This window comes from Heptranchias perlo, chromosome 29 (assembly GCF_035084215.1).
Source record: "Heptranchias perlo isolate sHepPer1 chromosome 29, sHepPer1.hap1, whole genome shotgun sequence".
Taxonomy (NCBI): Eukaryota; Metazoa; Chordata; class Chondrichthyes; order Hexanchiformes; family Hexanchidae; genus Heptranchias; species Heptranchias perlo.
In genome coordinates this window covers 33,493,094-33,518,123 of record NC_090353.1, presented here as the reverse complement: position 1 = coordinate 33,518,123, position 25,030 = coordinate 33,493,094, and the positions used below count along the sequence as shown (strand labels likewise).

The window sequence follows — 25,030 nt, the reverse complement described above, 5'->3', positions numbered from 1 at the left end:
TCACTATCTTTATGTGTTGAGGGCTCAAATCCCAACCTCAAAAGCCACTCACGATAATGCTTCGGCGGAGCTGATACAACGCTGGCCTGTAGCTATGGCTAATATTATTAGTGCTGAGTTCCTGATTTCAATCATGCCACTGTGGCCAGTGACCGAGTGCAGGCCAGACACTTCCTCAAAGGAAGAGAAAGGAAAACACCCCGTAGGGTGAGTTGGCTCTACTTTGATAATTACCTTCCACCTGCACGCTAAATGCTGGGACTGCCTCCTAATCCACTTCCTTTATCTTCTTATTGCAGAGCAAGAAAATAAAAAAGAACAGCACTGAATCCCAGCTCTGTCAACATCCCACAACCCAGAAAGCCATAAAATGGAGGTCAGTAGGAAACACGAAGCAGCGAGTCTACCAAGAGTAACAGTAGGGGAGGGGAGGGGGGAATGAAGGGGTCACAAGTAGCTCCCCAGGTGTATTAATAGTAATACATCTGTGAACACATAGTCCAGATTGCAGATTTATCCAAGGCAACTACAGTGTCCCAGAGATCTACGGGGTCATAAATCTTCAATGGGAAATGTCATTTTCATCCTTAAACAAAAATCTGAGAAGAGTTCATGTCAAGTATTGTTCTCTAGTGGTTTTACAGGATACACAGATAAACGTCTGCTGGAAAGAGAGTTCTTAAAGATTTATGTACAACATGCAAGCATATAAAACAACCAGAACAAAAAAAACTCAAGTATAAAAATATAATTTGTCTGTACAATAAGGAATTTGTATGTAGAACAATAAGGTGGAAGTTATCAGGTAGAAAGAACGGTGCTACAAACTTCAGCCGAAACATGCACAATGAATGTGAACTTCATAACATTTAACCAGTCCTCCTTCAGGGAAAAGACAAATGCAAAAATCAATTTTTAAAAAAACATTTCAAATATATTTTGAAGACAGTTTTGCGGGACTGTAACAACAAATTGCATTTATATAGCGCCTTTAATGTAGTAAAAAAGTTCCAAGGCGCTTCACAGGAGCATTATTAAACATAATTTGACACTAAGCCACATAGGAGATATTAGGACAGGTGACCAAAAGCTTAGTCAAAGAGGCAGGTTTTAAGGAGTATCATAAAGAAGGAGAGAGAGGTAGAGGGGTTTAGGGAGGGAATTCCAGAGCTTAGGGTCGAGGCAGCTCAAGGCATGACCGCCAATGGTGGAGTGAAGAAAATTGGGGATGCGCAAGAGGCCAGAATTGGAGGAGCGCAGAGATTGTGGAGGCTTGTAGGGCTGGAGGAGGTTTCAGAGATAGGGAGGGGCGAGGTCATGGAGTGATTTAAAAACAAGGATGAGAATTTTTTTTAAAATCGAGGCGTTGCTGGACTGGGAGCCAATGTAGTTCAGTGAGCACAGAGGAGAGATGGGTAAATGGGACTTGGTGCGAGTCAGGATACAGGCACCACTGAAGGATCTGTCTCATCTGCTTTAGTGATGGGCTGTTTAAGATTTAGAGTAGTCGGAAGATTTCTTTTTAAAAAAGGTTTTCTTTTGAGATTTACGACGATTGAAAAAGCCGCTCAGATCAGGTGCAAAGCATGCTCTTGGCTTTGTATTTTACCACCCATAAATTTAAAAAAAAAATCTCACCATCAAATTTTCCTTCCCTCCATTCCTCCCCACCCCCCCCCCCATCCCACCCCTTCTTCAATCAACTTTATCCCTCCCCAGAGCGTACTGCCTCAGGGTGGGTTACAGTTCCACAACAGCGTTCCAGTACCTCACCCAAGTGGCCATTCTTCCTGTGTGAGCCGATGCAGCACATGTGAGCAGGCTAGTGGATTGTGTTGGGGCACCAATGGGACATCATTTTCCAGCACAGGTCACTGCGTGATAGTCAGGAATGGGAATCCTGGCTGATTTTATCCTCTGTGTAGTCCAGCACGTCCAAAGGATATGGGAACTCGAGTCAACACTGATTGTAACAGTTGGTTGGACATTTCAACCCCACAGTGATCAGAATTCACGCCTCAGATCCAAGTGGTGAATCTTTAGACTCATCTTCAGCCTTATCAAAGCTGAATCTTGAATCAAAATCATGAAAGGTCTAGACAGAGAAGATAGAGACAAAATGTTCCCACTGGTGGAAGGGTCAAGGAGCAGAGGACATAGGTTTAAGGTGATTGGCAAAAGAACCAAAGGTGACATGAGGAAAAACTTTTTTTTTTTTTTTACACACAGCGAGTGGTTAGGATCTGGAACGCACTGCCCGAGGGCGTGGTGGAGGTAGATTCAATCATGGCCTTCAAAAGGGAACTGGATAAGTACTTGAAAGGAAAAAATTTGCAGGGCTACGGGGAAAGCGCAGGGGAGTGGGACTAGCTGGATTGCTCTTGCATGGAGCCAGCGTAGACTCAATGGGCCGAATGGCCTCATTCCGTGCTGGAACCTTTATATGAACGACATCAGGCAAGGTTAAACCTCAAAAGGACAACCAGCCAATCAGCTGCCCGAGTTGCCCAAAGTTATGATTTTTTAAAATAATTTGAACTAAAACAAAAAACAACATTTTTAAAACTAAATTATAATTTTATTCCTGGTATCTACAAAACGGTCCAGCCCTTGCAGTGCCCACTGGTCCAAGTGGTGAAAGGTGTGAAATTTGCCTGTTGCTTATCTAGATATTTCACATCATTCCCTTTTTGACCAAACAAGATTAATCGCTTTTGCAGACTGCCCCCTGCACTTCTTGGTAGTTGATGTTTGATCATGCCTACATTACTGTAGTTTAATGAAAATAATCCGTGAGGTGACTGTAAAAACAGGATACATTTAGGCTTATTCTTCAAATGAAAGTCTGCCTGGAACTTCAATACGGTTAAGCCCTGGCCTGATGAGAGTATAAACCGCTGGTCAGGTGGATCAGAGTTAGGGAGAATTAGAAGGAAAACTTATGATAAATAAATAGGCAAATCAGAGCGGACAGAATAAATGATGTTAAACTGAGTGATGTATTCGGATGCAAGGTGTTTTTGTTTGCCTATAATCTGCCCTTATTTCCTGAAGGTGCTGACTCACTCTGGGGTAAAGTGCCAGTTACTTGCCCAACCAGCTATTCTTTATGTGTGAGCATAGATAAGAATACTATCTACTAAGTATACTATTCACCATGAGACATATCCCTACCAAGCCTGATCCTGTCCTTACCTGATATCCACGTGTACCTTCCAACAAGAATCCCTGAAAAGCAATCAGGAGCAGGAACTTTAGCTCATTTTCTCCCCTCTCCAGCCCAGAGGCAATGTGGCTGAGTATAGCACTCAGACAGATGCCTTAGCTGACGCCAGGTAACTCAGCAAAGAACGCGGGATATTCCACTCTGTAAAATTCAGTTGAATGCTGCCTAACTGAGTTATCGGGGATGCCCAAGGGAATTTGGGGGCTTACTCTTGGATCATGGACAGTGGAGTCTGCAGTGCTATGGTGACTGGTTCAATACCAGAGGACACAAGTTGAAAAATACAAACGTTAGGCATTAAAAAAACAGAACAATTTCATCTAAAGTGTAATAGAGATTTGAAACAGGTTAACAAGAAAGACTATTGAAGTGGGTGGCATAAATGTGTTCAAGAGGCCATTAGAAGTGAGAAGGAATTGAGGGATGTGGTGATAGGCAGAGGTATATGGGGTTGATCTAATAAGCTTGTTGGACCTAATTGTTTTCTCCTGTTCCTAATAAATCTTATGTTCTTCATTAAAATGTTTTTCGCCAACACCAATCAAAAAGTAAAAAGCTTGTCAAATGTTCTGTCACTGTGGATTTGATGATATGGATGTTAAACAACAAGTATTCCAGTTCTACATGGAAGGACACAAATAATTAAAGAAAAACAGAGCAAGATTGAATCACAGCAGCGTAAGGATCATGTGGGTCCTTGTAGAGAACACACACACAAGGGGAAATTTAGTGATTCCATGCTCCTGGGGGGGGAAGCTACACTCAGAGAATGTGGGTCAGAGGATCTGGGCTACAGTGTTGTACCCTTATCTCCAACCCACACTCCCTTCAAGTATGGTTTCTTCGCTGGGAGTGCTGGATCACTGAGTTAACCCTATATAGTACCTTTCTAATACAAACTTTTAGTACTTTTAAGTTGTAGGGTTTTTTAATAAAAAAAGTGATAAAAGGAACTTCACCTCTTTTCCTGGAGAGAAATATACTTAAAGTAGATTACCCTACCCTTTTATAGGACTTCTGATGGTCTACGGTCTGCTACAGAATACATATTGTTTATGGCTTATTCTCCCACATTAAAATTAGTCCAGATAAAGCTGTCCCTTTCATAAGAGTGTGTGGGTAGTTGCCAAGGGCAATGTCAAGAGTGGGAGAGGGGGGCAAGGTCCCATTGCATTACTCGATTGCTCACACACAGTATTCACACACCGTGAGGATTCCCCAAGCATCAATGTCTTTTCCTTAGACTCATGCTTTTGAATCAGTCTGATCAGCATCGATATATTCTAACTCGTCAAGGACAAACAATGGCCTAGCACAGCTGGAGTGTGCATTCTCTAGTGCTATAGAATTATTGTTGCTGTTTTTCTCAAGTGGACTTGCATTGGTGATGCTCGTAAGTGGGAGATCAACATTGCTCAGCGCTCCCTGAAATTGAGGGCCCTCTGGCAGTGGCGTTTTCTCCTCCAACTGCTGCACTGAGTTGTTCAGAAGGCTGGTCGGTGGTCTTGTGTTTCCATTTCTAGATGGACGCAATGGCATTGGCACATGTCCTTTATAAACATTCCATGCTAGTAGTAGTATGAACATCATGACAAAGAGAACCAGGAAACCCTTTAATGTAAATTCAGTCTGAAGGTAACTCTGTGTCATTGGCAAGTTACCTACACGAACATTAGTGCCTGGTGAGGTTGGCAAAGTGGAAATAGCAGGTTTAGCACCAGGAAGTGTCTCAGTTGGAATTGGGTATTCTATGCCAGGTTTATACTCAGATGACTGGAGGAGATAGCTTGCTGTGACTTGTGTAAATGGTTTCCCAGCCACTGTTTCAACAGACTGGCAGTCATACTGTCCTTCGTCTGCTATAGAAACATTAAATATTAATAGTCCATCATTTAAGTAGAGGTATTTCGAATCTGCTGCTGGAATCACTCTTCTGTTGAGCAACCATTGCATGTGAGCCAAGTTAGATGTAGAGTAGCAATTTAACAACATGTTGTTTCCAGGAATAATCATTCGGCTTTCTGCTTTATAGTTTTCTGAATAAAAGAATATTTGTGTTATTAGAAATAGTATTACTGAGAAATAGTTAAATTAAAAAAGACTACTGTACAGTTCAACAGGCATTTTTTATGGGCAATCCTCAAAGTGTCATCAGGCTATTTCACCGTGGAGTGCATCACAGTCAGGCCTGGTCCTCGCAGGTGCAATTTCCAGCAGGGGTCACTGGTTAACAATCAGTAGCAGGAACTCGATCTGATTCTATCCTTCCCTAGCCCAAGGGCATTGAAATCATGAATAGTTAACTTCTCGCTGGGTTTTAACCTTTTGTAATATCGTAGAAGTTGGAAATCCTGTTACAGCAGCTTAATGCACTTGAGACAGCCCACAGACTAAACAATCTAATTTGCTATTCTGATGCAGTAACAAAATAATTAGAAACATACGCACATCAGTCAGTAAAGCTGCTCTAAAAGCGGTACAGTCAATAGTACAGAGCGTTCAGCAAGCATCACCAGTTAATTAAGAACTCAAAGGAATAGCAGAAAAGTAGTGCAGGCTTACTTACCCTCAATTCTACTCAGTTCCATTATCCAGTTGCCTTGCACTACAGAGACTGTGCTTTAAGAAACGGGTTTGTAGTGAGGGTGGAGTGTATTATACGATATCCCAGAGTTGGGGAATGAATGAAGGATGTGCACGTGGTCCCGATTGCTTAGGACCACAGATGAAAGTAAAGTTTGAAAGGCTCTGACCGCCCCTGCAGAGCCTCACTTGACAGGAACGTAGATCAATTAAGCACAGAGGGCAGCGTGCTCAATTCGGGGCACACCTGATTTCTGTTGGGCAAAGCACTGCTCTGGGACTGGAGCCTTGCAATAAATTACCTTTCTGTTTAATGCATCCATTACCATCTATTATTCTGTACATAGGAAATTAACCTCACCAAAAATGTGATTGTGAAATAAGCAGCACTAAATATCCACAGCTGTATATAATCAAAGTTTGAATTTTTGAGGAAAAAATATCCTGGGAGAGGGAGGGGGTGGAAGAAGAAAGGGGAACGTAGTATTGAAGCTGTAAATAGGAAACATACCATGGCTGGGGCATTCTGAAGGGTCTCCGTTCTCTACATTCTGAACTAAGTTCCTAAGGAAAGTAAATATAAACATTAAAATGGGGAACAGTGCAACAAAAAAGCTGTGCCAGCTAATAATTATCTAAATAAATGAATCAAAACTGTGCAGATAGTCAACTTAGCTGTCCTGGCCTTACCAGTAAACAGCTTCCAAATGATGAGTACTTTAAATATCTGCCTCAAAGATATTCATATTGTTGCATGGTTTACTTACAGTACATGGCTATTTTTCTTTGAAATGTCAACACACTGGCTTGTGGTTTTGTCCCACGCACAGTAAGGGTCTCTTGCCAGCACACAATCCCAACAGTTAATATACCGAGTACAAACAGCGACAGGCACTTGTACTACTTGCGATGAGGATCCAACATACAATTGACCCTAGGAGACAAACAACAGTTCTGAAGTTGATACATCATATAATGAAATCCACGTTCATAGCAAAACGTTTCACAAAAGAAAAATAAATTTCACTTTAGACTTGTTTTACCCTTTTTGGAGAAAGCTGTAGGTTTTGCACTGGCTCTGCAGGAAGGAACATCTGCACCTCCTCAATAATAAACATCTCTCTCTCCAAGCTAAGGGCTTTGTGCAGGTATCCACTATCTGAAAAAGAGCACATGACTACTTTGAAAGGCAGGTTTTGAATAAGGTTATGCAAGACATATTCCACAGATTATGAATGCTCATATTATTTTCCAGAAACTATGATAATTCACTCTACTGACAAATAAAATCTCAGAATTTGTTTAAAATTCAAGTAAGGGAGATTTAAAGTTTTTTTTAAATTCGTTCATGGGATGTGGGCGTCACTGGCGAGGCCAGCATTTATTGCCCATTAGAAAATTGCCCTTTCACTTCCTGGATTTGGTCCAACTGATGGGGTGGAACTTTCTTCTCTCTCCTAGCCAAAAGGATCCTATATGAAATGAGGTTGGGTATTCAACCTGGTTCCTTTTAGGCACAGCCCCACAGCGGAAAACTTGGCCCCAATGATCATTTCTCCACCCTCCTCATAATTTTCTCTACTAGTCTCCCTTCTCCCGAAGGCAGCAACTAAAATTGTGCAAGTGCTACACACCCTCTAGTAACTTGCTAGACACAGTTCTACCCACGTGAACCTGGAAAGTGACAGTGAGTGCACATCACAACCAACCCAGTTCTCAGCCATTCACACTCTAGAGAAGTGTAGACTTAGGGGGATGGTTTGATCGAGGTTCATAAGATGAAGAGATTAGATTGTGTTTGTGTCGACAATTTGCTTCAACTAAATAGGTTAGGGAGGACCAGGGGTAATAATCTCAAGTTATGTAAAGGCAGAACCAGGTTAGATGTCAGGAGGTGGTTCTTGTTCCAGAAAATTGTGCACCTGTGCAGTAGGTTGTAGGCGCGTGTGGTGAACACTGATTTTGAGTTCCTTGAAGCGAGAGCTTGACCTGTTTCTGCCTGGGGCGGAGATCACCTCGTATAAGAGGTAGGTACCATATAACAATAATTAGGACCAGAGTGCTCTCCTGGGCTAATCTTGATTACCTGAGGGGGTCGGAGGGGAATTTTCCAGATTTTCCTCCCTACTTGGCCCGGGTTTTTAATCCATTTTTTCACCTCTCCCAGGAGATTACATGGTGGGGTGGGAAGTGTATGCATTGTGATGCACAAGACATCACAATTTTATGGGTCAGGCTAGACAGACCAGTAGTTTTTTTCCTGTCTATCATTTTTCATATGTTCATATGCACTTTCCAAGAGGCGTCCACTGGATAAGAATTAGCAGCAGATCCTTTCCTACTTTCCCTCTCCCTAGCCCTGGGGACACAAGCCTGCCGTAGCACTCAGCTGATGAATCACATATTACAGAAGCTCTTTTTCTAGTGCAAACAAGTTCCTCGTTACTCGTCTGAGTTTATGGGTCCGTCACACCCAGGAAAGATAAATATTGCGCAGATTATTTTCACCATTAATTTCTTAACTTCAAATGCTATTGGGTCAGCTTGCACGATGGCAAAAATGTGCATCACAAAATTTGTGCCATGATACAGGTTTAAGGACCTATTCTGCTCCCATTTATTTTATGTATATCACAAGGGAGAGTAGTTTGTATACAATCCCAAACCTTACTGATCACTTATCAAACAATATTCTAATAGTGGAGTATGATTGTGTACATTTAAAAAAAAATTGTAATTCAAAAAGATCCTTTTGCACATGCATCCCCAGGAGGAAACAAATTCATCCTGTGGAGCTATTTCTTATTCAACCCCATATGGAAATTGGGCACAGTGATGCAAAACTCTGGAGAAGGAGAGATTCAAAACAACTACCTAATATTTACCCAGAATATAAAATGGTACATTATGCTAAAGATTAAAAATTACAACAGTCCCTTAAATCTCAAACTTGCTCACTAAAGATTAAAATTGAATAATTCAATTTAAAGTCAAGGAAAAGAGTTAGGTGACATGATAGTGCTGTGTTGTCAGAGTTAATGCCTTGTACCATGGAACATGGATGGATGAAGGTCAGAACCCACTCTCGAGTTCTCATGGATTCTCACTTGGACAATTCAGAGGGAGTCAAACTCAGATGGTTCCAAGTATCTCCTGGCAGCCAGTAACCGGGGGCATTTGCAACATTCCGGGATTAGATAATATGCAAAGGAAGAGCTAAATCACAAAAAGCACCCAAAAACACATGCCATAAAAATGAATACGAGTTCACAACACAATTAGCAAAAACTAACTCAACATTAGTGATGTCAAAAAGATGACAAGGACATCAGGTATGGTTCACACTGGTTCAGTGGGATTTGAAGGAAGGGTACACCACTTGGGTAGTGTAGAGTAGAGTAAGCTGTAATCTGCATCCAACCCATTCTATGCCTGACTCAGGTATGCTTAATGCTGAAAATAGGTGCCAAAAGTAGGCAAATATTTCATTCTCTAGCATTTAAATCTCTCATCTTCATGGACATAAATACAGCCAACCAGCTGTGAGTTGAATTACTGCCTTAATGTCAGGTATTTCGTCATTTTTAAACTGCTCAACCAACACTATCAGCTGGATTTTACTGAAGTGTATCACTGCTTTGGAATTCAGTGTTAGTCATCCATTACTCTATAGTTACAATTTCTTAGTCAATGTTGTATTCGGGATAGTGCAGATATTTGTCTACGTATTTTGCACATTGTCTAGGTTCCTGCGTGAAGCACCGGAAAGCTGCTGGCACCTGTTTCACATCTTTTGTAAGTCTCACTTTCTCAAGAGCCGAATGGTCCATGGTGTGGTTGGTGTCCTTTTCCAGTGACCTAGTGATCATGCCGTTCCCTTAGAACAGTTTATAGTGCAAGTTTGACAATGTGTAAAGCACAGATTATTGACAGTACTTGCATTGAAAAGATTTTACCTGTTCCCAGAAAAATGACATCGTATTCTTTCTGATTGGCAGCAGCAACTCTGTGTACAGCGATCTGGGTGTACTTTGTTCCCTGCTTTATTAACTTTGGTTGGCTGTTGATGGAGGTTACAACATCATCCATCAAAGGGTGATCCTTTACAAACTGGAGCGTTCTGTCTGGCAGATCTAGAGAAGTCTTGAAGCCACTCTTGCGGATATTATTGTTGATGCACTATGAGGAAATCGAGAAAGGAAAGTGTGTATGCCAACAGGGCCTTCAAATGTTACAAACTTTGAATTTCCTGAAGTTAACATTTATGAACATTGTCCATTAAAAATCAGGTACATCTGCTATCCTCCACAGTTTTCTTGCCTCCTCTCCTGAAGGCGTTGACTCAAGCCAGAGGATTGTTTCACAGGAGCCTAGACAGTGAATGTTGGCAGGCTATTTGACTGTGGAGCCATCACTACTGAGCACAAACCCTGTCCTCGCCCAACAATCAAACACAAGCTCCACGTCAGGAGCTACTGGATAGTGTTCAAAAGAGAGGAAACCTTGGATGATTGTCCCCCTCCCTAATCATGGAGGCTCTGAGGCCAAATGGAAAGGCCCTCTCCTCACAATTCTGAACACCTGGCAATCAAAGCTGGAACTTTCCTGGTCTGTATGGCTTGGCACACTTAGTGCTTGGGTGATCAGGGAAACTACTTTGCTGAAATTCTTAATAAGTTAGAATTCTTAGGTAAGTCTGCTAAAATTATTAAATTTTTCAGGCCTAAATGTTATACTAAATTTTGATTTTATACCACAAATTACCAATATACAGCTGGAACTCCCCCACCCTCCCAGACAGGCAGCACAGTCCATTGAAACTTCTTGTCGTGGTATGGGATGCAAGACGAGTTACTATTTCAGAATATTATAGAGGACTCTACACCACCAAAAATACAACAGTTTCCCTAGTCTGTGCTGAGGTAGCTGATCTCACTGAATTAATGGTGGGGGCATTAAAATAAGCCATCGCTCTCCTGAGCTAGGGAGGAGTATAAAGCCCTCCAGAACTACAGTTCCCAATAGCTATTCAGTAACTCCTGCTGGAAAGTGCTTGCACGAGAATCTCAGGTGAGGACAGAACGTCGCTTGGCCTCCATGGTTGAATATGCTGCCGACACCCACTCAGATGCTTACATGAGGATGGACCAGTTAGGCGAAGTACTGGAGGGTTTCCATCACTTGTGACATTGTGCCCCAGGATGGATCAGTACCTTTGAGAGAGAGAGGAGGAAAACTTGAGGGGAAAATGCTATGTCATGATGAGTCATGAATGATAACACAATGGCAGAGTTAATTTTGTCATCTGAACAGCCTTGCGGTAAAGTCAAAACTATTATTGATAGAATGGAAAAACTCCAGTGTAGTGTGGGAAGCAGAAAAATACCACAGCTCTAGATTAATGCAAAGATTTTTCTCCTTTTATGGGAAGTTTTAGTACTTACAGATCCTGGGCGAGGAACAGGGACTGTTCCACTGTACATCACCCACTTGATGCGAAACTGTTCTATTGTCACAGGTGATTTGTATTTCCCTTCATTGAACACTTCCTGAATTTTTGCCATACTGAAGGCACAAACTGCAGAAATGTCCTGTATTCCCCTAAGTAAATAAGAGTGTTACATTACTGCTTAATACAGGACAATATTGATGAATACATTTACTACACATTTTTTCCTCTATTTTATCCCTTTCCCTGCTGTTATTACATTGTTGCTGACAGACTGTATTAAATTTTAACACACCTGTCCTTTCCTCCACCATTAACGTAAATTCCAGTAAATGTGTAATGCTGAACTTTATAAATTAAAATAAGATAACGATGCAAAACTGATTATTTTTCCTCCACCTAAGTCACACATTTGCTCAAACAAGAGAGTGGACAAGTGACCAAATACAAGACCACTGCCATTTGATAACTGTTCACCAGGAGGGGTGACCAGGATTGACTCAACCAAATCACCCTGCAACACAGCCGCCAAGCCAGCACCATAGTCTCCGCTCCAATTCTCTTTCCGGATCTCCTAAAGGTGCTCCTAAATGGTCAGGCCATCACAGTCCAGCCTGACTGGGTGCTCACTGAACTAGATGGTGAAGGGGTCAACACTGTGTGCATATTATGCATTAATGAAGTAAAAATACTGCTGAGAGAAAACAAAATTAGCCAGCATTCCTGATACTGATCACTATTCAGTGACTCTTGGTAGAAAATGCATGTGTGGGAATGTTGGGCGAGACTTGGTTGTGATGCCCTTTGTAGTTGAATAGCCTGTTGACACTGACTATTTTAAGCTCACAACACAAACCGTGGTCTTTTGGGCAGGGTACCAGAGAACTGCAGGGACCCCATGGAATCATACCCCAGTAGGAGTGAGCTTGTTCAGGAAAGGAGGGCACAAAAAACAAAGAAAGCAAATCCATTATAAAACTGTGTAAATGACACCAAGTCAGAAGTGCCAAGAATGTCCTGTACAGCTAACTTACAACATCACTATCATGAAGTACGAAGACAAATGAACTGTATAATATCACCAGTGTCATATCTAGTGTACGCCATCTTCTAGTCTCCAATACACAAAGTTAAAAAGGCAGAAACCACCATTGAGGAAATAGAACTGGGGGAACTGATGCATTAAATCTTCAACTACATAAATAGAATTAACCTAACTTGGGCCACATCATTTGTTTGGTTTGCTAATGTGTACTTCTGTTTATTCTTACCACTGCGGAGTAAAAACTGCAAAGAAAATATTGTCCCTCCAGTTTGATGCCCTCAGTACAAAGACATCTTGAATTATGTTAAATGGAAAGCTTAACTCAGGGGCAGAGCATATTAGGCTGGCTTTCAGGAAGGAGGTCCACTTCCTTTGGAGAGTCCGCTGGCCACCTAGATCCCCCTGAAATTCAAGAGAACAGGAAAGCATCAACAAAAACCTCAGGAGTGTGATGGAATACTCTCCACTTGCCTGGATGAGTGCAGCTCCAACAACACTCAAGAAGCTCGACACCATCCAGGACAAAGCAGCCTGCTTGATTGGCACCCCATCCACCACCCTAAACATTCACTCCCTTCACCACTGGCACACAGTGGCTGAAGTGTGTACCATCCACAGGATGCACTGCAGCAACTTGCCAAGGCTTCTTCGACAGCACCTCCCAAACCCGCGACTTCTACCACCTCGAAGGCCAAGAGCAGCAGGTACATGGGAACACCACACCACCTGCACGTTCCCCTCCAAGTCACACACCATCCCGACTTGGAAATATATCGCCGTTCCTTCATCGTCGCTGGGTCGAAATCCTGGAACTCCCTTCCTAACAGCACTGTGGGAGAACCTTCGCCAGACGGACTGCAGCGGTTCAAGAAGGCGGCTCACCACCACCTTCTCAAGGGCAATTAGGGATGGGCAATAAATGCCGGCCTCGCCAGCGATGCTCACATCCCATGAACGAATAATAAAAAAAAATTTAAGGTGTCTTTCATCAGTAGTAGTAGATCAACCAGATGTCCAACTACAAGGCCTCTGGCAATGGTACCATCTAGGCTGCATGGTGGAGTGACTCACTTTTAGGAGGGGGGGGGTGGAGGTGGAGAAAGGCAATGGGAATCAAAACCATGATCTTCTTCAATCTATTGCGAGCGCACCAGCTACTGACCCTCTACTGATGGCAATATTCATGAGTAGGCTTGGAATTTGGGCCTCACCAACAATCCAATGCATTCCAACCAAAGGAGATTAGGAGGTGAGAAAAATTAAAATCAGGGGGAAAGGTAAACAGACTGGGGCTGGACATCTCAAGATTTCCCTTTCCTTGTTTTAAAAAAAAATAGAAGAGCTCCCTGTTTGGCTCAGTGGGTAAAGATACCACCCAGTGTGGCACCTGGTGATACACAGCCTGAATCTGATGACAGGTGCCAACTAAATGTTAACTGTTGGTCAATTTTCAGATGATGACTGACCTGCTATGCATTTTCAACATTTTTTTGATTTTATAAAAGAAGTAAATTCAGTCGCACATTTATAATGTAGTTTAATATAACTATGTAATTAACTTGAAAACAGTGTACAGAGGCCAGTGGTAACTACTGGGTGGTTGGAACAGTTAATTTTTTTTTTTGTAAGACGTACAAATCACTTCAGTCCTTTTCGGTTGGGTGGACAAGTGAATGTACTTCATGACGTCAACTCAAATATTACATAATCACTGGCAACAGTGTCTTCCCGAGAGAGAAGACACACCACATCCACTATTTCCTCCCCACCCTTCCAGTGAGCCTATCAGCAGACTACTGCACTGTCAGTAAATATAACAAGAGTATTGAGCAGATTTGAGACAACCATGGAGTTTAATCGCTTTACCAGAGTGTTATGTAACAAATATAAGGTGTGTTATTTTTTTTTAAAAAGTGACCTGTGTGTAATCAGTGGGAGGGATATTAATGCTAGGGAATGGAGCATCAACTCTCAGCTCAGGCACATCACGGTTAGATGCAGAGTAAAGTTTTCCCTACTCAACCACAAAAATTTGCCTTAGCTCTAAATAAAGGAGTGCCCCCTCCCCCTTTTCCACAAAACAGCCTCTTACTGAGATTAGTGGCAATTTAAATGCTGTGGGTCCATAATGGGATTAAAACTGCTCTAACTCATTTCATATAGCATATTTACACTTTTGTCCCATCAGTCTGGACTGATTTTGAACCTAGCGCCCAGAAGTAGGAGGTCAGTGTGGAGCTCACAGCAGCACTCTGCCACACAACTTCGCCTGTCGTGTCATTATTTACAACAAAACTGAAACATTGCAGAATTTTGCCAAAGCGCCCAGTGTTAACACCTACCTTACATACTCGAGCAATTCTCGAAACCACTAATTTATTGTAGAATTCAAACTCAACAGCTGTTTCACTGAAGAACAGGTAGATCTTATCATCATCCCCATCAGCAGTACCTTCACTCTCTTGCACCACATCCAAATGAACAAAATTAGGCTCTGTTTAAAAAAGCACAACATTTATCCAGCAGCAGTGATCAATTTAATGGAGAAAAATTATCAGCACATAGGAAATCTGGGGTCGGTATATTGAGTTGATGACATTGTGTAGACAACGATACATTAAAGATATAAGAGAAAAGGTTTTCTCTAAAATAAAAACTCTTCAAAAAGGTCAAAGTATGTCTTGTGGCACTAATGTTATACAGCTTGGGTGAATATCAGCCGATAATGATAACTGTCTCTTCCTATAGTTTCTGATTCAATCCAAATAATAACATTTTAATCATAGAATTCAAATTAACTAATGGTGTAAATATACTTTAGGTCTGAGGAGTCTTCCCAAAATTATGAATAATCAGACAGCCTGGTAGCGTAATGAGAGGTAGATTTGATCTCCCCATTCTGTCGAGTTTCCAATCTCAGTGCATTACCATGAGTTAAATACCAAATGGAGACTAGGCATCAACCCACAGGAAAGGAAAACAGACGGTTAGCACATCCATCACTGGGTCACTCTCATGTACCAGCTAGTGGACAATTCAGAGCAGCTTGGGAGACTGCAAGTTGATCCCCTTATCTTAGGTGCAGTTGATGTGTGAGCCAAGGAACCAATAAAAATTGAATCTCAAGTTTCAGGCAGCAAGATACTTGGTTCAAATCCAGCCTAGATTGATGGGATAAAAGTGTTCACTGTCTGTCAGCTGTAAATGTCCTACATTAACCAGGTTTGGGCAGTCTTAATCCAAGTATGGACCCACAGCACTAAACTACTCCTAATTCAACACTGTTGTGACTAATCTCATTAAGAGGGGTTATTATATGGAAAAAGGGGAGGGGTATATCCCTCTGTATTCGGGCTGAGGCACACTGCTGCAGTAAAGACAGCCTTGCTCTGCATCTGATATTGCGGTCCCTGGACTGACAGCTCAGTGCCCTATTCACTAGACTAGTATTTCTCATCTTGATGACACAAGGTTTCCTTGGAAAAATTTCACTGACCCCACCATCTAAGGTATGCTTCTGCTTTTTGAGTCAGCATCCAGGTGGTCTTATTTTGTGACAACACCATTAATAACCAAGAACTTTTAAATCAGTACTTAAGCACCAAACAGAAATGGGTAGGTTTTGTTTAATTACATTTTGAAAAGTTGTGTAACTGGCTTGAGAAGCCTATCTGTAGCAGTATCTACATTGCAAAAGGAAAGAAAAAAAAGGAGATTCCCCTGGGTTTTACCATACAGTCCCTTGCTTCAATTTTGCAGTTCACACAATACACCAAACCATATGCAGACTCCCCCACCCACCCCACAAAAAAGCCTGAATGGTAAAAATTGAGTCTTTTAGCTTCACACATGAGACGTGCTCACCATTTAGCCAGGAAGTCTCGTACTCGGTCCTCAGGTTGTTTTTTAGACTACGCAGTAGAATGGGCTCAGAGCCAAGGAAGTTATTTGCCGTTGCTGAGTAAAATTCTCCATCTAAAATACATGAAATTAATGTAATGAAAAAGAGGTTTATATTTCATTCACTTCCTGATCAAATGCTTAGAAACTACAGCTACCACACCTTGTACTGTCAGTTGGCATCAAGTGAAGGTTTCTATCAAAATTAATAGAAAATGGTTTTAGATTTCCAATTTCTATCTACGCTATTGTATCCAATCCAGTTAATTGAATATTTGTGTCACAATTAGATACTTTATCCAGTTTACAACCTAAATGACACACACAATGCCTGCTGTGCGAGAGACATCCCCTGGGTTTTTCTTATTCTCTTCTTTCTCCCCATCGCTCAAAGACAGTGACTCATGTTGAAGTAGGTGTCAGCACTCTTGCCTGAGTCAGAAGGTCATGGGTTCAAGTACCACTCCAGGGACTAGAGCACAAGATCTAGGCTGACACTCCCAGTGCAGTACTGAGGGAATACTGCACTGTCGGAGGTGCTGTCTTTCGGATGAGACGTTAACCGGAGGCCCCGTCTTCCCTCTCAGGTAGACGTAAAAGAACCCATGGCACTATTTCAAAGAACAGCAGAACAGTTCTCCCCGGTGTCCTGGCCAATGTTTATCCCTCAACCAACACCACTAAACACAGATTATCTGGTCATTATCTCATTGCTATTTGTAGGACCTTACTGTGGGCAAATTAGATGCTTTGACTCCTATATTACAACAATGACTTTACTTCAAAAGTACTAAATTGGCTGTAAAGCACTTTGGAACATCCTGAGTTGGTGAAAGGCACTATATAAATGCAAGTTCGTTCGTTCTTCTTTATGATCCCATGGGCACTGGCAGAACCTCCGGTAACTTATTCAAATGGCTATTTTGTGTGTGAACCTGGACTGTGAAAGTTGGCGCTATTTAACAATTGGGGGTCATCACAATGGAGCCCAATCCTGCCTTTAACCAAAGTTAATACATATGCACTTTCCAAAAGGGATCTTAAGATTACAGATCAGGAGTGGGATCGCCCCCATGTCCCCTCCCCCCCTCCAGCTGAAGGATATTGCTGCCAATTGTGCCTCCCTACCACTGTTCCCACTGACTCACTACAGGCCAGATCAGAATCCGGTACTTTCGTTTGTTTGGTGCAACATCACACCAGGCGACACACTCTCGCACTCATCTGCTCTTCTTTCTTCCCCTACTTTTGGGCTGATGTTAAAAAACAAACACTAGTAGGTCAGGCAGCCTCTATGGAGCAAGTAGATGTTTTAATTGTTTCTGTTCTTGTTCAGATTTCCAGAATTTGCAGGTTTTTTTTGGAGAAAATAATGTTGTCTGTTTTGGAGTCTAAATTTCAGCATATGGAGGGAGTCTTTGTAGTTTATTAAAATGATTAAATATTTATCATTTAAATATGATAAATATTGGCTCTATTTGAAGAGCAGGGAGTGTTTTTGGTGTCTTGGCCAACATTTTTCCTTTGATTAACAAGCCATTTTTGTCAACTGTTGTTGTGGCATCTTACTGTGCACAAATTGGCTGCTGCGTTTGTCTACATAATAGTAACTACAAGGCAGAAAGAAATTAAATCGGACGTGAAGTGCTGGGAGACATCTGGAAGACTGGATAAGGCACGATATAGGTCTCTTTCTCGTCATGCAACAGCTACAAATTAGCAAAAATATTCTGAAGAAGAATGGCCAAGAAGTGCATTACATACCAACCATAACGGAAGCGTATCTTTGAGTAGGGTCAAATGGACACTTTCCTTTACTGTCTTCAGGCTTTTTTTCTAGCTGTATTTTGCCACTGTTAATGACCTGTCAAACAACAGATGCCCACAGTAAAGCTTTATTGTACATCCTAAATTCAACTGAGGTGACTTTCTGATGACAACTTGTCAATAATTTAAAAATGCTTAATAGTTTGAAAGATTGGATGGTGCTACCCAATAGTTCAGCAAGTTCATATACAGTACAAAATAGCAAAGCAGGTTCCCACCTTGGAAACTCTCTTTACCCCTATACAAGCAATATATGTTATTTGTAATCACAGAAATAATACTACTTTTTACTAACTTCTCCATGACCCTGGGTTTGACAGTTGATCTCAGGATATCTTGGCTATGGAAAAGAGTGGGGGAAGAGAGGAGCAAGAGACCAAAAAAAGCCAGCCAAACCGCCCGGTCCTGATCACGTTCTAGTGACTCCGGTTTGAAAATGCACATGTGGACCTTAAGCGAAAACAAGATCAGGCTCAGCTGTGATGCCATTCACAGTAGAATAGCCCACAGACATGAAAGGGGCTAGGTATTATACCCAGAGTCAGAGTGAAAAATCTTGCCCAGTCTTGGCTTACGTGAGAATAGCCACCTGGGCGAGTTTCCCGAGGCCTGTACGTCTACAGAAATCAGGGCCTTCAAGACAGGAGTGGAGAGGGAAGGGTGAAAAATGAAAATCAGAAGCAAAAAGTAAACAAAGCAAAAAACAGAAAAAGTGAAAAAAGATTTAAATTTTTTTAAAAATCACAATCACAGGAGCAAAAATTACATAAGGACTCTTTGGAATACGAAGCCTTAAGAGGGTTGATAAGGGTAGTGCCGTTGATGATGTGTATATGGACTTTCAAAAGGCGTTTGATAAACTACCACATAATAGATGTTAGCAAAATTGAAGCCCATGGAATTAAAGGGGCAGTTGCTGCGTGGATACGAAGTTGGCTAAGGGACAGAAAGCAGAGGAGTAGTGGTGAACAGTGTTTTTCAGATTGGAGGGTGCAGTGGTGTCCCCCAGGGGTCGGTGTTGGGATCACTGCTCTTTTTGATACATATCATCATGACCTGGACTTGGGTATACAAGGCATAATGTCAAAGTTTGCAGATGACACGAAACTCAGGAAATATATTAAACAGTGAGGAGGATATTAATAGACTTCAGGAGGACATAGACACACTGGTGAAATGGGCAGACACATGGCAGATGAAATTTAACACAGAAGTGTGAAGTGATTCATTTTGGTTGGAAAAATGAAGAGAGGCAATATAAATTAAGTGGTACAATTTTAAACAGGGTGCAGGAACAGAGAGACCTGGGGGTGTATGTACACAAATTTTTGAAGATGGTAAAATAAGTTGAAAAGGCTGTTAAAAGGGAATAAGGGATCCTTGGCTTTATAAATAAAGGCATAGAGTACAAAAAAAGCAAGGAAGTCATACTATACCTTCATAAAACACTGGTTAGGCCCCAGCTGGAGTATGGTGTCCATTCTGGACACCACACTTTAGGAAGGATGTCAAGGCCTTAGAGAGGGTGCAGAGGAGATTTATTAGAATGGTACCAGGGATGAAAGACTTGAGTTACATGAAGAGACTGGAGAATCTGGGGTTGATCTCCAGAGAGCAGAGAAGGTTGAGGGGAGATTTTTGACAGAGGTGTTCAAAATCATGAAGGGTTTTGCTCGAGTAAATAAGGAAAAATGGTTTCCAGCGGCAGAAGGGGCAGTAACCAGAGTACACAGATTTTAGGTAATTGGAGAAAGAACCAAAGGCGACATGAGAAAAAAATATTTTATGCAGCGAGTTATGATGATCTGGAATGCACTGCCTGAATGGGTGGTGAAAGGAAGCAGGTTCGATAATAATTTTCAAAAGGGAACTGGGTAAATACTTGAAGTGGAAAAATTTGCAGGGCTATGGGGGAAAAGTTCAGGGGTGTGGGACTAATTGGGTAGCTCTACCAAAGAACCGGCACAGGCATGTAGTATAGCAGTCCCCAGAGAACGACAAAGTGGAGATTGGAATCAGGAAAATTGTAGGTCAGATACTGAAACCATTCACTGACCGTGTTCTTGCACCTTACTTCAGCAATGGCTACCTCAGCAGTCTCATTCAGTTCTGCGTAATAATAATGTGCAATGGAGGATATCCATTCCAAGTTTCAAAATCAACACTGTTGTGTACACAGCATGCACACAACCACCACAAATTCTGGGTTTTAACTCAGGATGGACTCTGCATGTGGAGTCAGTCCCGAGGATTACTGTACAAAGGTAATTTATTTCTCGGTAATTAAGCTTATTGTTGACTAAACATAATAATGAAACTAGCATGCCATAATTTCATTTCTAGAACAAACATATCATGTACCAAGCTGCAGATAATATCTTGTGACAGTGTGCTTTTCTTATACAGCAGAACTAGATTGGCTAATGGTAAAATCTGCACAAAACACCTTAGTAGATCAGCAATTTTACATAAAACACAATATCAATTCCCTTTTGAGACCGGCTTACAATTACATCATGTGGTATGAAATGAATACCCAAGACGCTGAACAAAGTTCACACTTGGATAGATTAACTCCCAGTCTCATTTCGTTTGTGTAATTCTAAACTCTAGTATTGATTTATCATCGGATATACGATTCAGAACTCTACAAGTGTGCTCACCATGTAATCACATGTCGGATGAAATGCATTTGTTCCACAAATATACATTCTGGTTTCAGTTAACCGGTGGAGAATGCGTATGTAGTTCCGGCAATCGGTCTGCAATGCAAAAATTATATATAAATGCTGAAGACTGTGGATTACTTTACCAACTTACGCAAACCATTTCGCACACTATTTTCTGCCTTCGTAGCATACAGTGGCTGGCACAGAAGACGGAAAGATGGCATACACTTTCGGTGCCACTGCTGGACTCAAAAGTGGGGTGCAAGAGCTACATGGGTTGACTGATGCTCTGATTTCTAGCCCTCCAACACTTAACCTTTTGCTCAGAGCCGCACCACTGTGCCAAGATACAAGACATACAGTTTTAAAATTTACACAGAATTCTGGTGACCAAATATAGGGACATGGCCCATTGTGGCACATAAGCATTGCTCCTACACCATTTATTTTCCCCACAATTGCTAAGTGTTAAAAAGCTGTGGCTATGGCTTTCATTATACCATAAAGCAGAGAAACATGAAAAACACTGCATTGGGGAGCAAATAACTCTCATCATGGAGAGGGCCAGAACTATACTGGAGAAACTGGTACCAAACTCATCCAAAAAGTAGTGCTGATCATCAATTTAAACTTGGCTATTAATCCACAACAACATTTTTTTTTTAGAAAATAGTATCAATTTTTCTAATCCAAATTAATATTTTTATGTCCAAAACTTGGTGCTCTCTACTTCTGTAGAAAAGGCCAGAAACAAAAATGTCAGTTAAGAGTTTGTGGAAACTTTTTTTGTCACAAACCTTTGTACTGCAATATATTTTTGGAGAAGTAGCAGCATACTCCAACAAACCTGAAATCATTCCAGAATGCCTGTACTTGCTGGTTTTCTGCTTATCATCAGTGCTCCGTCTTATTATAAACCAGTCATTGGCTAACAAGGCTACAGTTAACTGCTGCCTGCATTGAGTGAGTATCAACTAATCGTGCAACATACCTCTCTCGACTTTCCTTTGTACATACATTCATTCCGCTTGTGTTCAGGAACGGCCCACATCTCCTGGAAAAATGGAGAGGGAGACTTGTAAATCTGCAATACTAGAGATGAGCGCAGTCAATATATTATTCAGAGCAAGCTTGGACGGTTTTAAAAAGAATTCAAAAAATAAAATTCTGCTGGAAATCTGAAAACAAAAATAGAGAAAGCTGGATATATTCAGGTAGTCAGGCAGCACATGTGGAAAAACAGGAGGGAGTCGGCGTTTCAGGCCTTATGACCCTTCCTCAGGAGTAGGAGATATTACAGATGAACAGCACTTAAAAAGGAAGACAAAAGGGGAAAGGGAAAAAGTACAAAAAACAAACACACAAGAAATCGAATGATCTGTGGCAAGCTTGAGTGAAGAACAGGAGGTGATTAAACAACAGACGTGATATCAGCAGGAGACAAAGGGAGACATAATAAGATCAGTCGAAGAAATGAAAGACATATACGAGACAGACTGTGTATAGCTAGAGGGGGATAGGTAGAAAGGGAAGCTTGAAAAGCCGCCAAGTCGGAGGCTGCAGTGGCCCTGGAGTCTGGTGACTTAGGCTGCAGACCACCCCACCAGTAGTGTTCTAACGGGGAGTGCCCACCCCATGTTTCAACCCATTCTCTCACCCCTCATTATGAGCGTGCCAGTGTTTCAGGTGATGGGGGGAGGAAGCACGTTGGTACTTGGGGTGGGCACCTCCCTGTCAGAACACTACCAGTGGGGTTGTCTGCACCCTTGGTGTTGACCTGCTTTTACTCCAGATTCCCAAGCCACTGCAGCCTCCACATTTCCTGTGTGTACGTGCGTGCGTTGTTTTCCCTTCCCCCTTCTGTTCATTTTTAAATGCTGTTCATCTGTAATATCGCCCAGTCTTCTGGAAGGGTCGTAAGGCCTGAAACATCGACTGATTCCCATTTTTCCACAGATGCTGCCTGACCTGTAGCCTTTTCTGTTTTGAAACAGAATTCACTGGTTGCTACACCGTTTCTTTTGAGTTCCAGAATAGCAAGCTACTTCCCAGTCATTCAAGTTCAGAAAATTCCAAATACAAACACAATGCTGAATATGAAGTCCTGATATGTGCATAAACTGTTACCCCCCAATTAAATTGCAGAGCATTAAAAAAAAAGGGAAAAGGGAATATTTCAGTATAACCTCCAACGACCTAATCTTTCAGCATTTGTATCAAAAACACAGCTCCATAAGCCAATTAAAAAAACATAGGTAACTAATCTTTTGATCAAGACTACCATAATCTTAGCATTTCCAAGGCCAGGGTGTAGAAATACAACGTTCTTTAGGTTAGCCTTGGCTCCCAGAACACTCTGTTCCCCACCTTTTAATTGGGAGAACAGTTTATAGAATCATAGAAAAATTACAGCACAGAAGGAGGCCGTTCGGCCCATCGAGTCAGAGTCCATTGAATCAGAATATTGTATCAAACATTGTGCTTGGATCAGGACTTCGATACAGTAGGAGTGAAAGGGAAATATTCTGGAAATTTCTGCCCATGCCCGTTGTTTTTTTAAATTCATTTATGGGATGTGAGCATTGCTGGCAGGGCCAGCATTTATTGCCCAGCCCTAATTGCTCGAGACTGCGCTGGTGAGCTGCCTTCTTGAACCACCGCAGTCTGTGTGGTAAAGGTTCTCCTACAGTGCTGTTAGATAGGGAGTTCCAGGATTTTGACCCAGTGACGATGAAGGAATGGCAATATATTCCATGGTATATATGGTGTGTGACTTGGAAGGGAACGTGCAGATGGTGTTGTTCCCACGCGCCTGCTGCCCTTGTTCTTCTAGGTGGTAGAGGTTGTGGATTTGGGAGGTGCTGTCGAAGAAGCCTTGACGAGTTGCTGCAGTGCATCTTGTAGATGGTACACACTACAGCCACGGTGCGTTGATGGCAGAGGGAGTGAATGTTTAAGGTGCCAATCAAGCGGGCTGCTTTGTCCTGGATGGTATCGAGCTTCTTGAGTGTTGTTGGAGTTGCACTCATCCAGGCAAGCGGAAAGTATTCCATCACACTCCTGGCTTGTGCCTTGTAGGTGATGGAAAGGCTCTGGGGAGTCACTTGCTGCAGAATACCAAGCCTCTGACCTACTCTTGTAGCCACAGTATTTATGTGGCTGGTTCAGTTAAGTTTCTGGTCAATGGTGACCCCTAGGATGTTGATGGTGGGGGATTCGGCGATGGTAATGCCGTTGAATGTCAAGGGGAGGTGGTTAGACTCTCTCTTGTTGGAGATGGTCATTGCCTGGCACTTAAGTGGCAAGTAACATTTGCACCATACATCAGCCCAAGCCTGAATGTTGTCCAGGTCTTCTTGCATGCGGGCACGGACTGCTTCATTATCTGAGGGGTTGCGAACGGAATTGAACACTGTGCAACATCAGCAAACATCCCCACTTCTGACCTTATGATGGAGGGAAGGTCATTGATGAAGCAGCTGAAGATGGTTGGGCCTAGGACACTGCCCTGAGGAACTCCTGCAGCAATGTCCTGGGGCTGAGATAATTGGCCTCCAACAACCACTACCATCTTCCTTTGTACTAGGTATTGGCTCTGGCCAATGGAGTTTTCCAGCTGATTCCCATTAACTTAAATTTTACTAAGGCTCCTTGATGCCACACTCAGTCAAATGCTGCCTAGATGTCAATAGCAGTCACTCTCACCTCACCTCACCTCTGGAATTCAGCTCTTTTGTCCAAATTTGGACCAAGGCTGTAATGAGGTCTGGAGCAGTGTGATCCTGGTGGAACCCAAACTGAGCATCGGTGAGCAGGTTATTGGTGAGTAAATGCCACCTGATAGCACTGTCTATGACACTTTCCATCACTTTGCTGATGATTGAGAGTAGACTGATGGGGCGGTAATTGGCCAGATTGGATTTGTCCTACTTTTTGTGGACAGGACATACCTGGGCAATTTTCCACTTTGTTGGGTAGATGCCAGTGTTGTAGCTGTACTGGAACAGTTTGGCTGGAGGCGCAGCTAGTTCTGGAGCACAAGTCTTCAGCACCAGAGCCGGGGCGTTGTCGGGGCCCATAGCCTTTGCTGTATCCAGTGCACTCAGCTGTTTCTTGGTATCACATGGAACGAATCGAATTGGCTGAAGACTGGCTTCTGTGGTGGTGGGGATCTCGGAAGGAGGCCGAGATGGATCATCCACTTGGCACTTCTGGCTGAAGATGGTTTGTCTTGTCTTTTGCACTCACGTGCTGGGCTCTGCCATCATTGAGGATGGGGATGTTCACAGACCCTCCTCCTCCAGTTAGTTGTTTAACTGTCCACCACCATT

General features: G+C 42.3%; 1 protein-coding gene across 3 annotated transcripts in view; it reads right to left on the bottom strand.

Annotated features, from left to right (window-relative positions):
• Positions 1-1,668: 1,668 nt before the first annotated feature.
• The window catches only part of LOC137299595 (semaphorin-4E-like), a 56,848-nt gene continuing 33,486 nt past the window's right edge, over positions 1,669-25,030 (bottom strand). For all 3 annotated transcript variants that reach the window (XM_067968452.1, XM_067968454.1, XM_067968453.1), the window contains exons 4-15: positions 21,691-21,753; positions 20,694-20,792; positions 17,968-18,067; positions 16,168-16,278; positions 14,646-14,797; positions 12,530-12,705; positions 11,254-11,410; positions 9,766-9,988; positions 6,853-6,968; positions 6,577-6,743; positions 6,321-6,373; positions 1,669-5,262 (exon numbers count right to left, since the gene is read on the bottom strand). In XM_067968452.1, the coding sequence (XP_067824553.1) occupies positions 4,472-5,262; positions 6,321-6,373; positions 6,577-6,743; positions 6,853-6,968; positions 9,766-9,988; positions 11,254-11,410; positions 12,530-12,705; positions 14,646-14,797; positions 16,168-16,278; positions 17,968-18,067; positions 20,694-20,792; positions 21,691-21,753 (2,208 nt within the window). In that variant the 3' untranslated portion in view covers positions 1,669-4,471. The remainder of the gene's footprint in view (positions 5,263-6,320; positions 6,374-6,576; positions 6,744-6,852; positions 6,969-9,765; positions 9,989-11,253; positions 11,411-12,529; positions 12,706-14,645; positions 14,798-16,167; positions 16,279-17,967; positions 18,068-20,693; positions 20,793-21,690; positions 21,754-25,030) is intronic.